This window comes from Geotrypetes seraphini, chromosome 2 (genome assembly GCF_902459505.1).
Source record: "Geotrypetes seraphini chromosome 2, aGeoSer1.1, whole genome shotgun sequence".
Lineage (NCBI taxonomy): Eukaryota > Metazoa > Chordata > Amphibia > Gymnophiona > Dermophiidae > Geotrypetes > Geotrypetes seraphini.
In genome coordinates, this window is record NC_047085.1 from 366,158,593 (window position 1) to 366,173,171 (window position 14,579).

At 40.9% G+C, this 14,579-nt stretch overlaps 1 protein-coding gene across 3 annotated transcripts in view; it reads left to right on the top strand.

Moving 5' to 3' along the window:
* Positions 1 to 14,579, top strand: part of BBS9 (Bardet-Biedl syndrome 9) — a 434,574-nt gene that overhangs the window by 129,072 nt on the left and 290,923 nt on the right. For all 3 annotated transcript variants that reach the window (XM_033930592.1, XM_033930593.1, XM_033930591.1), the window contains exons 8-9: positions 2,591 to 2,774; positions 13,612 to 13,741. In XM_033930592.1, coding sequence (XP_033786483.1) covers positions 2,591 to 2,774; positions 13,612 to 13,741 — 314 coding nt within the window. The remainder of the gene's footprint in view (positions 1 to 2,590; positions 2,775 to 13,611; positions 13,742 to 14,579) is intronic.

Sequence of the window (14,579 nt, forward strand, 5' to 3'; positions counted from 1 at the left end):
AGCATAGTGAGTACTGTTTGGCAAAACAGCATGGTAAAGAGTTTTACAAAGCATGGTTAATATAGTATGACATGACTTTGCAAAGTGGTAAGGCAAGCGTGTACTTCAGTTATCTTCTCCCAGTTTTAGGGGCCCTTTCACCAAACTGCAGTAAAAAGTGGCCTTAGTATGTTGTTAGGGATACATAGACTAAACCGCACGAGATAATCGCGGGTGGACAATGCCGGGCAGACAGTCGCATGCAGGACGTCAACGCGCTGGATTAAAACACTATTTTAAAGCGCTCTGAAGGTAATGGCGGAATAAAAGTCACTAATGCAATGTAATGTAATTAATGATTCCCAGATCTATCTCTCTATACGAGAAATGTCACCAGGAATCTAGGCCCAAGTCTGTCTGCTTGTCTGTCATTTCCACCATCTGAAACTGAACATGGCCAAGACTGAACTTCTTATCTTGCCCTAATACCACCTCTCCTCTTTCTCATTCTCTATTTCCATGGATAACACTCTCATCTATCCTGTCTCATCAGCCGATAACCATGGTGTCATCTTTGACTTCTTTTTCTCTTTCTTTGAGCATTTCCAACAGATTGCTAAAACCTGTCATTTCTTTTTCTATATCACCACTTAAATATACCTCTTTCCTTCTGAGCATAAATACCAAAACCTTTATTTATCCACACTTCCTTTCCCCCTCACTTTAAACTACTGCAACTTGCTCCTCCCAGATCGCCCACTAAACCTTCTTGTTCCCTTCGATCTGTTCTACTTTACTTAGAACTGTTGGCTTTCCCATTAGGGGGGTATTGGGGGGGAATCTCCATTATAGAGGAAACAGCCTTTTTTTCCTCTTTTTTAGGGAAAAATGACAGTTTCCTCTAATGCCAACGGGAGCGCCAACAGAGTGGAGAGTTCCCCCCCCCCTCCCTCGGAGCGCTTTAAAATAGTGTTTCAATCCAGCGCACTGATGTCCTATGCACAATTGTCTGCCTGCCATTGTCTGCGCGGTTTTGACTTGTCACCGTTGTTAGGTAGGTCATTGCCATGTGTTGAGGCCATTTTTGCACTGGAGTAAAATGATTTTTCAGTTTGCTGTAGTAAAGACCCTGCCCTATTTTGTAGGCAGTAAGGGCTCATGTATTAACAATGTGCTAATCAGCATGCTGCAATATAGCTGCAGTAACTGATTACTGCAGAGCATGCCCAATTTTCACCCCCCAGACTTGCCCCCGACACACAAAAATGAATTTCATTTTTTAGTGCGTGGATAGTTCATACTGATCCCAAAATTACTGTGGGATGCCTGTGCGTAACCTGTGCTTACCGCAGCTTAGTTAAAGGACCCCTTAATATTTAGCCTGGCTTTATGCTCTATGAATTGACTCTGAGTTACTGAAAGATCAATATACAGTGGTACCTTGGTTTACGAGCATAATTCGTTCCAGAAGCATGCTTGTAAACCAAAATACTGGTATATCAAAGCGAGTTTCCCCATAGGAAATAATGGAAACTCGCTTTGATACGTTCCCCCCCCCACCTCCGAGGCCAGTGGCGCTGCTCTGTCCCCCCCCCCCATGAGAACCGGCATTGCTTTCCCCGAAGGCCCCCCCTGCGATCCGGCACCCCCCCCGCGATCCGGCACCCCCTGCCAAGAGAGCGTGAACTTGCAGGCCTTGAGCATGTGTAGATGCTCAAGGCCCAGCAAGAAGAGGAGGCCAATCTTTGGGCACTGGCACCAACGCACAGGACATGCCGGTGCCAAGGCCCAGATGACAGTAAGAAGCGGGTTCGGGTGGGTCTGGGGGACTTCAGATTGTGGTGGGGGGGTGCTGAATTGCGGCAGGGGGTGCCAGATTGCGGGGGGGGGGGGGATTGCGGGGGGGAGGGTGTCGGATTGCGGGGGGCGCTGCTCACAAATCGAGGCACGCTCGGTTTCCGAGGTGCCGATTTTGCGAATGTTTTGCTCGTCTTGCAAAACACTCGCAAACCGGTGCACTCGTAAACCGAGGTACCACTGTACCTTGTATCATTTAAAGCTATGTATATATAGCTTTCGATCTGTCTTGTGATATGGATAGCAGAATGAATTGTGCCACTGTCCGGATACGTTCAGGATCTCTCTAGCCTAGCACTATGGCTCGGATTCTCTAACCGGCACCATTGTCAGTGGCCGCTTTTAAAAGCGGCCGCCAATCGCTTGTCAATTACATAACTGTGCCAGTTACAGAATCGCGCCTCTGGCAAAGGTAGGTGCCAGAAATGTAGGCCCGGGTTTTCCTAGCCTACATTACCGGTGTCTACCTGTGATGTGAATCGCACCTCCGTGGGTGCTTTAGGCTGCCTAGTGCCACTTAGAGAATCTAGGTCTATCTGAATAGTGCTCTTGAATATTCTGATTAGTAGCTGTTTTCTGGATGTCCTTTTCAATATTGACCCAGTTGATCACTGCAAAAGTTAGCATTCTGATAACTAACCAGCTAATGTGAATAGATTTAAACATGTTTCTGAAGGGTTATTTTTTTCCAGGTTGATGCTGAAACTGACCAGCATGATATATTCTTTGTTTTTTGTGTTTTTGTTCTTTGAAGGCGGACTGGGTTTTAAACATTGGAGAGCAAGCGCTAGATATAGGAATTGTTGCTTTCAATCAGACTGCTTATTCTGTGTTGATACTTGGTGAGAGAAACTTCTTTTGCCTTAAGGAAAATGGGCAAATTCGATTTATGAAAAAACTTGACTACTCTCCAAGCTGCTTTCTTCCATATTGTTCAGGTATGTAGTACCACATTGGGGGTTGTGACTAATGAAGGTAACCAGTGGGAGTCTGAGGAGATCTAATGGAAATGTGAGAAGTGTGTGTGTGTAGGGTAGTATATTGCAAACTGTGTGCCGCAGCGAGATTCTGGGTGTGCTGTGAGATGCCGACGAGGAGGAGAGGTGCTGGTGCCGGCTGACTGCTTACAGGACGTGTCTCTTGTGGCGATAGGCATGTTCTGTAGGCAGTCAGCCAGCTCCAGCACCTCTCCTTGTTGGCGTCTCTCCTCTTGCAGCACCTCCCTTACTGGGAGCTTAGGACCCTGTCTGGAGGGCCTTCACACATTGGCGTGATGTCATCGTGTCCACATCCAAGCATTTTCAGATGCCCTTCAGCCGTGGCACAGGGTTTAGTGTGTCGCAGCTCCCAGAAGTTTGCGAGACATTAATGTAGGGGAAGGAAATGAGGGTGAAAGAGAGACATCAGCTTCTCAAAAGTATATGAGGGGCCACTGAAAAGTTCTCAACCCAACCAACAAAGCTGGGGCAGTCTCCATCAAGGGTTATACGCTTAGTCCAGCGATCTTCCACTTTTTTTCATTCCGTTGGAAAAATACTGAACGAAAAAAGTGGAAAATCGCTGGACTAAGTGTATAGCTCTTGATGGAGACTGCCCCAGCTTTGTTGTTTGGGCTGAGAACTTTTAGCGGCCCCTCGTATCACATAAAGATGATTGTTGTGGGGAAAGGGGAACATCATCATGATCCCTTTTTTTAATGAAAATGGTAACAGTTATATGGGGGCAATTGTATAATCTAGGCACTGCATTTACAAGCCCAGAATACTAGCACTTAGGTGCATGAAAATGACAGCAGGACACCTAAGCAATATTCTGCAAACACTTGCCTAACTTACATATCATGTGTTTGCAAAGGGGGCATACAGAGGGCAGGACATAGGCAAGTCTAGGATCTATGAGAGCAATATTAGTAACTCCCAGTAGAGGTCTGATTTTTCAATTTGATCAATCAGTTGGTTGGAGAGAAGTTAGGGATGTTGCAGTTCCATTCGCTCATGGGCAGGACCATTGCTTGCTTACTTTTAACTTGGTACTGAGAGTAGAGTTGTGTGTTGTCTAGTAGGAATGGTAATCAGAAATGTGGAAAATTTTCTTTAGATGCTAAAAACATTAGCAAGCCTTGGGAGAAGTTGATAGACGTAATCTATTCAGCAGGCATGGCTTGTCAGGTGGATGGGTGAAATGAGCAGGGATTTTCTTACATATTTAATGTAATATACAGTGCTATAGAACTGATTAGTAGTAGTGGTCCCTCTGGAAATGAAATGTATTCCCTTTATGCAATAGATCTTGGGTTTGCTTCAGAGGTTGATGCATTTTAAAAAGCATTGAAACAAACAGAAAAAAAAATAGAGAGAAAACGTAGTGGTGATAGTGATAAAACTTAGGAAGTATGGAGTCTTGCTTGATAAAGAAAACAGTTTATCATAGCAAATGCATTATGCCCTAAGTCAATCACTAGGAATGTTTGTTGTTGTTAAGGCTTTGAATTCGAAACACCAGATTTTAACAAGGCCCTTGGGTTGATCTGAAAAAGCTATAGACCGGTGAGTCTGATATCAATGCAGGGAACATGGTAGAAGCTATTATGAGAAACTAAATTACTGACCATATAAATAGACATAAGAACATAAGAATTGCCGCTGCTGGGTCAGACCAGTGGTCCATCGTGCCCAGCAGTCTGCTCACGCGGCGGACCCAGGTCAAAGACCAGTGCTCTAAATGAGCCCAGCCTCACCTGTGTACTTTCCAGTAGAGCAGGAACTTGTCCAACTTTGTCTTGAATCCCTGGAGGGTGTTTTCCCATATAACAGACTCCGGAAGAGCATTCCAGTTTTCTACCACTCTGGGTAAAGAAGAACTTCCTTACGTTTGTACGAAATCTATCCCCTTTCAACAAAGAGAGTGCCTTCTCGTTCTCCCTACCTTGGAGTGGTTGAACAATCTGTCTTATCTATTAAGTCTATTCCCTTCAGTATTTTGAATGTTTCGATCATGTCCCCTCTCAGTCTCCTCTTTTCAAGGGAGAAGAGGCCCAGTTTCTACAGTCTCTCACTGTATGGCAACTCCTCCAGCCCCTTAACCATTTTAGTCGCTCTTCTCTGGACCCTTTCGAGTAGTACCACGTCCTTCTTCATGTACGACGACCAGTGCTGGACGCAGTACTCCAGGTGTGGGTGCACCATGGCCTGGTACAGCGGCATGATAACCTTCTCTGATCTGTTCATAATCCCCTTCTTTATCATTCCTAGCATTCTGTTCACTCTTTTCACTGCGCTTTGCGCAGACGCTTCATCGACATGGTGTAATGGCGTCACTAATATATTAGGGTTTTTTGAAGGTGTTACACTTCCCCCTCCCCATTCGTGATTTTTTTTTGGGGGGGGGGAAACCCATAGTTTAGCCTTCCCCCCAGCATCCCGGCCTTACCTGGTGGTCTAGCGGGCTTTCAGGGTAGGAGCGATCTTCCTACGTTCCTGCCCCGTGTAGATCACCAATAGGAAATGGCTACTGTGAGCTCCTGTCATAGTCTCGAGAGTCTACGGCAGGGGTGTCCAATGTCGGTCCTCGAGGGCCGCAATCCAGTCGGGTTTTCAGGATTTCCCCAATGAATATGCATGAGATCTATTAGCATACAATGAAAGCAGTGCATGCAAATAGACCTCATATATATTCATTGGGGAAATCCTGAAAATCCGACTGGACTGCGGCCCTCGAGGACCGACATTGGACACCCCTGGTCTACGAGAACTCACAGCAGTCATTTCCTATTGGCGATATGTACGGGGCAGAAGTGTAGGATGATCGCTCCTGCCCCGAAAGCCTGCTAGACCACCAGGGAAGGCGGAAGGGAGGCTGGGTGGGTCAGAGCCAGCCGAGAAGATATTCATGGTTTTTCTTAATTCACAGTCCGGCTCTGCCCCTATCCCCTGCGAAAAAACGAGAGAGAAGTGTATAGTGTGTTCTCACTATTCGTGGCAGTATGGTTCCCAAAAATCTTTGTGAATAATGAAACAATATGTAATTTGGAAAATAGGTGTTAGGTTCCTCAAAACTTGGAATATGAATAATGGATCCTGTAGGAGGTTAGATTCTTGGATGGGACAGCACTTGACAAAAACTATATAGACATCTTATTATAAATTAAGAACTGGTTGGAAGATAGAAAACAGAGAGTAAGGTTAAATGGTCAATATTCTCAATAGAGAAGGGTAAATAGGTGGGGTTCCCCAGGGGACTGTGGTGGGACCGCTGCTTTTTAACATATTTATCAATGATCTAAAGATAGGAATAACTAGTGAGTTAATTAAATTTGCTGATGACACAAAGTTGTTCAAATTTGTTAAATCACAAGACGATTGTGAAAAATGGCAAGAGGACCTTGTGAGACTGGGATACTGAGCGTCAAAATGGCAGATAACGTTTAATGTGATCACATGCAAAGTGATGCATGTAGGAAAGAGGAACCCAAACTATAGCTACATGATGTAGGGGTCCACATTAGAGGTCACTACCTAGAAAAAGGATGTCAACATTGAGGATATGTTGAAGCCCTTGACTCAGTGTGTGGTGGTGCCTAAGAAAGCAAATAGAAAGTTAGGAATTATCAGGAAAGAAATGGAAAACAAAGATGAAAATGTTATAATGCCCTTGTATCACTCTATGGTACGGCTGCACCTTGAATACTGTGTGCAATTCTGGTCGCCATATCATAAAGATATAGCAAAATTAGAAAAGGTACAGAGAAGGACAACTTCCCTATGAGGAAAAGCTAAAGCAGCTAGGGCTCTTCCGCTTGGAGAAAAGACAGCTCTGGGTGATATGATAGAGGTCTTTTAAAGCTGTATAACGTACTCTAGATCTATCTTATATTTTACTGTTACTCGCTTAGTATGTAATAAGCGATTTATCAAATTTAAATAAACTTGAAACTATTGAATACTGAGTGGAATGGAAAGAGTAGATGTGAATCACTTGTTTACTATTTCCAAAAGGACTAGGGGCCATGCGATGAAGCTACTAAGTAGTAGATTTAAAACACACTGGAGAAAATATTTCTTCATACAACGTGTATTTAAACTCTGGAATTTGTTGCCAAAGAATGTGGTGAAATCAGCTTAGCAGGGTTTAAAATAGTTTTGGATAATTTCCTAAATGAGATGTCCATAAAGCCTTTATTGAGATGGCTTGAGGAAATCCACTGCTTATTCCTAGGATAAGAAGCAAAAAATCTGTTTTATTACTTGAGCTCTAACTAGATACTTGTGACCTGGGTTGGCCACTGCTGGAAACGGCACTGGGCTTGTTGGACCTTCAGTCTGTCCTAGTATGGCAACTGTTATGTTCTTATGTAACATTCAGAATGTTGCAAACCTATTTATTTATTTGCAGTACTGCTTACAGAAGTAATATGTTTCTTTCTCTTTGGAGTTGTTGCTTACAAATCGCTCCCTGGACTTTTGGTAGCCATTTTCAGAAGCAAAAGTAAAAGCAAAGAAGTCTGATTCTTAAATACGCAGGTTCGCAAATATGCGAATACAGCAGCGCAAATAGTGAATAGTGGTTATAATTTGTGCACCTGCTAATACACAAAATCGCGCATATTGGATATATGAATAGTGAGAATGCACCACAATTTGGAAAATGAATGTATTATGAATGTGAAAGCATACTCGATTCTTCAATAGGGTTTGCTTTCTCATTCATAATAATTACTTGTTCACTATGTGGCTACATGCACTTGTTTCCTATTACCTTCACTGCGTATATATAACATTTTGTTCTTGAATGTGTAATATGGCTTTTTACTCTGCTTCTCTGTCTCTTCTCAATTAGTATTCTTTGCTTTTCACTATCATCATTACATTTTTGGCTTTGTCATTCTTTGCATATTTATTTGAATCCATCTCAGCAAAAGCATACAGTTTAGGTTTAAATTTATTTTTAAAATTTTGTGGCTGTTTACAAATTTCTTTATTTTTTTTTTTTACTTTTTATTTACTGAAACTTTAATATAACAAATTTCAAGTTTATTTCTAATTTGATATACTGCCTATAATTATGTCTGAGCGGTTTACAATAAATTTAAAATAGTTATATAAAAATTAAAAAGGGGATTAAAACCAATCACACAATCGACCATATAACACTAACATGATACAAAAAGGATGGAGGGGGGGGAAAGTTACAATGTGAGAAATAAAAAACAAAAAAAGAAGAGAGAAAAAAAAAGGAAAGCACAGATGGGAAGGAGGATGATAAATGCTTCTTGTTTATCAATGTTGATTGAATCTTCTTAGATGTTATAAGTTATGTTAAACAAGAATGTTTTTAAGATTCGATTTGAATTTTATTTAAGAGGTATCATGCCTAAGTTTTTTAAATTAGGCAATTTTATTTTCTTAGTAGCTTGAAGCCTCAAGCAGTGTCAGCATTAATGTGTTGTAGTTAGATTTTCCCAGTGGGCAGGAAGATTTTTTTTAATTTTTTTTTTCATGGATCAGGTCTCCAAAGGAACTGCTCATAATGCATTGATACTATCTCTGTTTCAGGCTACTGAAGATGGAAAGAATATCTCACCACAGGATGTATAGTGGAGCCTAATAGTTTTAGTTGTTTTCTTTCTTTCTGTCTGTAACCAAGTTTGTGCCACTCTCTGCTTTAACAGATTTGCACCAGTTATCAATTACTAGGGGAATGTGACACAAATGAAACCTGTCATTTTGAAAATGTATCTAACATTATTATTTACGTGTTTGTATTTGGGGGGCGATTCTATAACTGAACGACACAATGCATGCATTAAACTAATCCAGGTAATGAGCATATTACATAACAATACTTATACCTGTTAGTGTTTTTTTAGAATACTAGGTGCGTCCACTTATGCCAGATCTATGGCTGGCTTAAATGGGTGCACTTAAGAGTGGCATTTTAAGTTGTAACTTAGCGTATTCTGTAAGTTATGCATGCAAATGCTGGCTCTGCTTCTTCTCCTACTTCTATCCAGTGAATATCCCTTGATTTACAGTTGTATTAATAAGTTTATATACTCCTGGCAGAATTTATAAGTTGTGTACCATTTGTGGAAAATATGAGTGATCCTGCCTTCTTGACTCCTCTCCAAACACAGCGTTTATGTTAACGCCATCCTATTGTCTCTCACTTTGGAGTTTCCTTTCAACTGAAAGAGACTTGTCTCGTGCATAGTTAAGTGGTTTTTGCAACCCAAATGCACGACCTTGCATTTCTTAGCATTAAATCTTAGCTGCCGAATTTCAGACCATTCCTCAAGCTTCACTAGATCCTTCCTAATGTTATCAACATCATCAGGGGTGTCTACTCTATTGCAGATTTTGATATCTTCTGCAAAGATGTAAATCTTACCAGAAAGCCCTTCAGCAATACAAAAATTTTAAAAAGAACAGGCCCGAGAGCCAAAACTTTAGCCACACCATTAGTAACATCCCTTTCCTCAGAATGATCTCCATTGACCACTATCCTCTGTCACCTTCCATTCAACCAGTTCCTGACACAGTCTGTCACTTTAGGGTCCATCTTGAGAGCACTCAGTTAATTTATTAGACACCTGTGTGGAACACTTCCAAAGGCTTTTCTAAAATCTAAATACACCCTATTTCCTTCTTACTTCCACTTCCTTCTTACATCCATCCTTCTCCAATCCTCCAGTAACACTCCTGACTCAAGAGAAGCATTGGAAAGGTCAGCCAGCAGAGCCACCAGAACTTCCCTAAGTTCCTTCAGTACTTTCAGATGTACAACATCCGGCCCCATTGCTTTGTCCATCTTTAGTTTAGCTAACTCATAATGAACACAATTCTCTAAAAATCGATGAGGGTCTACTACACCTCCAGCCCTATTTGCTTTTGTCTTCTGTGGTCCTGCTTCCAATACTTCAGCTGTGAACACAGAACAGAAATATGGTCACAACCATAAATGCTGTGTTTGGAGAGGAGTCAAGAAGTCATAAATAAAACAAGCTTACCATTTGTGCATATACTTTATAATCTACAATTCTTTTTAGGAATGTTTTTCTCCAACAGCAAACAGGTTGACAAATCCTCACAATTGGGGTCATGTCACCTGGATTGAACCTGTATAGGAAAATACCTCCCAACCTAGTAAGCTTCCAGATGCTTTGAGTCCACTGTTTGTGGGTATTCATTTCCACATCGTTAAGGGCCTTGTCAGCATTTAAATTTTTTACAGATTCATACAGACATGCAACCCCCCTGTGGCGAACACTTTTTTTGGTGAAATACTTATTCAGCTTCTAACAGTGCATGTGGGCCTCCCTTCTTCCTTTTAGATTCCTCAGAGAATTTTTTCAAGCATTTTTTCAAGTTTTCTCAAAATTTTTTTTGTGTGTGTTTGCTTCTCAATGATTTTTCAGATGCCATAACAGTTTGGCTGGACATTCCTATTTTTTGGCCAAATTATTTGATTTACTTTGACCTTTCATTGTTGTTGTTGCTATCTCCCAAAACAAGTCTCTAAGTGGCTTAAAAATGTGTGTTGGTAGTATGGCAAGACCCTAACCACTGGTTTACACAATGCCTAGGCAAAAATGATCAAACCTCTAAGTATCCTTCGTATCTGCAGATAACTTGAAAAGGAGTTTATGGACATGAAGTGCAGAAAGAGAGGCTCTTTGGCTCATCAAAGTCTGATCAATGCTTTTTGATATCAGATCCAAATGACCCTTGAATGTATTGGATACTTGGATTTTGTAGGTACCAGGGAGACTTCAGTTTCTCTCTGCTGAGGCTTCACAGGACCTAGTAGGATCAGATATTGACCAAAATAATTTAGGGTTCTGCTCTTCTGCAGTGGTATCAAGCAAAGGTGAAGCTACACCAGTATTGGCCTTTATTAGAGCATAATGCCAAGACCAGTGAGATATAGATAGCTGCTGTATTTGTGAAGTGATCCAAAGAGAGAACTCAGACTCTTCAGCATCAAAATGGGACAGCAGACTCAAAAGAGTCTCCATTTGGCACTCTGATGCCATGTGATAGGAGCCTTTTCTATTATAGAACCTAGGTGCCCATGTTCTACTATAGAATACTAGCATAATCCAGTATTGGCAAGCCTAATATTTAGGCACCTACAGTTATATCAGCTACAGTGCTGGCATAAGTATGAGTATCTGTCTCCATCCCTGTTTAATGTATACCTCAGAGCTCTGGGTAGGAAATTCTCACTTCCACAAATCTATTCGTACTCCTACACAGATGGCATTTTCTTGTTGTGTCTGATGAAGGACAATTTTGTGGCAACCACCAAATATACAGGAAGGATTGTAGAGGATATCTGCGTGTGGACAAAGAAACAGTTTCTCAAGCTCAACAAACTGAAGACCAAGATCCTTTGGATTTGAAACTATAACTCCCTGCTTTATACAGAATTGAAGCTGGCAACTGGAGAAAGACTTATGATTGAGAGAGCATCAAAGCTGTTAGGTATGATCTTAGACTCCGACTTTACCTTAACAGACCAGACTAATTCCTTGGTTAGAAAAAATTTTCTGCGGCTAAGACAACTGAGAGCAATTCAATATGCTGTAAGTGAGCCTAGCTTCCGGACAGTAGCGCAGGCAGTCCTGCTTCCATACTTAGACTACTGCAACTCCCTGTATTGCAGGATTACTGAAAAAGTACATAGAAGATTACAGCTTCTCCAGAATATGGCTGCCAGACTAATCTTTTGACAAAGCCATTTCGATAGTGGAATTACTCTGGCTACCAGTAGGGAGGAAAATTCAGTTTAAGATTGCATGCATGGTTCACAATGCCATTTATGGTGAAAATTCCTTAGGACTAACCACAGACATCATTGTTACAAACTCCTTTTACATCTCGAGATCGGTGCAACGTTTTAAGCTCTTCTCTTCAAACCTCTAATTCAAAATGTGAAGACATTTCTTTGCCTTCGTACTTGTAATCTGTTGCTCATGACAGCTGTTTAGAAATCTTATTGTAAACCGCATTGATTCCTTGTAGAAACTTGCAGTATAGAAGAAAATGTATGGCATGGTACCTAAATGTGGTAGGGACATATATAATTTACAATATTCTTTATCTTGTGGGGGGGCTCCCACCTACAAATATGTGTACACATTTTTGTAAATTGACTCTGTATAAGTTAAGCATGTACGAGTTTGCAGAATAGCATTTAGGTGCCATGCTAGCACTAAAGTAGAAATGTGTGCATGTGCCTGTGTAAATATTAGTACTCTAGACATTTACGTGCACAATGAGCATATAAATCTGGGCCCCTTGGTTATGGAATTGCTGCTCACATCTCCAAGACAAGGCCACAGAAAAATTGAGTACATTCTTGCTCACCATGGTGCTGATCTTAATGTTCTAGCACAGATGGCGTTGAAACAGATAGAGGTATTATTGAACTTTGAAACCTAAGTAGGAATTAGAATATTTTCATTGACAGTGGGGCCACAAAGATGTCAGAGTCAATGTCTACCTTCCAGATATACATAGGCAACCTGTTATAATGAAAGTCAAGTAGCTGACTATTTCTAGCCTATTTTATAAAGACACTTGTCTTTATGAAATACTAGGGACAAAGCAGCAGAAATTGCTCCTAGACTGAAGCCTTGGACGTTAACCTGCTTGAGAATAAGCCACTTATGTTTTAATCATGACTTCTTGCATTCACCTAAATGCTGCACCTGAGTATACCTACAGATAGGTTCTAGATAAGCCTACAACTGCTGGTGCCAAGTGCACATTATCTAATAGGCCAGCACACTGCATCTCCTTCGCTTGTGCTCAAGTTGATTTTAAACTTATAGGATCGTTTCAAGGGTCACAGTGTCATAGATATATGTCAGTGTTGATAGCCTGCTTAAGATCAACCTTTCTGGAGAAAATTTGCAGGGATGCAGCATGGATTTCGCTTTATATATTTAAATCTCTTTATTGTTTGAAAAGGGATTTCAGGTGAAGTTTCAGGTTTGGTCAGTCTGTTGTGAAATATCTTAGGTTTAGAATCCAACTCTTTACCCTTGAGGGCCCATTCTTTTTTGAATTCCAGGTTGCCTTCGTAAATTTAAAAAAATTGGAGAATTCTTCTTGTCACCAAAAACAATTATGTTATCTGCCTGTTGGCAGTTACCTTTTCCATGTTTTCCACCTTTTATTAAAAGCAACCTGTAGCTAGGGTGTCCAAGTTGAGAGTGCTTGGATAGTAAGTCATAGATCTTCCCCAAACTGTCCTACCTCCCTTTGAAATTGTATTCAAATTAAGCAATATAAAAATTGTGGCGTTAGTGTGGGATTGGATATATATGCTTTAAAAAAGCTAGAAGAAGATTTTCTTATGGAGACTCTGACTGGATGGCATTACCCCAGTAGTAAGGACTTGCATCTTCTGTCCATGTAAAATAACCTGCTTCAAGAAATTAACTTGCCTGAACATAAGACCATAAAATATATTTACATTCTGTAATGCTGGAAACATGCATGCTAACTTATTGAAGTACTGTGGACTTTATATTTCTTTTCCCTTCTTGGCGAGGGAGGGCCTCACTCACTCTGTGTACCGGACTATTTTGTCAGTGCCAATAACAGCATGGTATTTAAATACATCTTGTCTAAAAATATGTTTAAATGCACAATATGTTGTGGTATGTTAAAAAAAATGTGTCATAAACCTCAAAGGGGAAAGTATTTTCCTATAAGATATTTCTGTGCTTTTTTAAAATTCTGTTCTCAAATGTATTTATATCAACAGTGTCTGAAGGAACAATAAACACTTTGGTGGGGAACCATAATAACATATTGCTTGTATACCAGGATGTGACACTTAAGTGGGCTGCTCAACTCCCTCATATTGCTGTGGCAGTAAAAGTTGGCAATTTCCAGTAAGTAATCTCAAGTAATCATTTGTTCATTGTTCTTAACTAGAATGTCGTTTTGATTCTCGTGGTCTTTCTTTTCTCTATCCCAGGAGGGCAGGAGAGAAGAATCCTTGGAGACATACCCTTAACATTTTTTTTCTTTGCACGTGTTCTCCATAAAAGTGGTAACCTTTGTGAATCACATCCACTGTGCTCCCAACTCCAGCTGGCCCTATCAAGCAGAAGGCTTGAATATGAATCTTCTGTGCCATAGTCTTGAAGCTTGATCCATATTAGTAGGTGATTGTAAAAGTTTTGTGATTTTAGCAACAAAATGGAGAACATAAGAAAACAAGTAAACATAAATGACCATACCTTAAATTTCCCAAGGCTTCTCATGGAATGGATTCACCAGCTTAAACATGAGATGGATTGTAAGGATTTTTACAAAGGGTTGAAGATTTGTCTCTTCCCATGAGGATTAGGCCAAGCTAAGAGTGCACTCACGTGGTAGATATTGCTGCTTAGATGACATGGTGGGCTTGGGCAGAAGACTCAGGGAATATGGCTAAAGAGAAACAGAGGCTGACCAGAATTATAAACTAATAAACAATACACTTCTCCCTCCATATTCGCTGTTTCAGCATTCGTGGTTTCAATTATTCACGGTTTTTAGTTTGCTGGCTCCTCCCCCAAATGACATCAGCTTGCATAGAGAAATCGCTGATTCCAAGCGTTTACAGAGAAAATCGCCGATTCCCAGCACTTTGTTCACCATGTTTTGCCACTCCTTCAGAAACAGGCCAGGTCTCCCACCATGTTATTCGCGGTTTCACCATATTCACGATGGTTTTTAATAGAA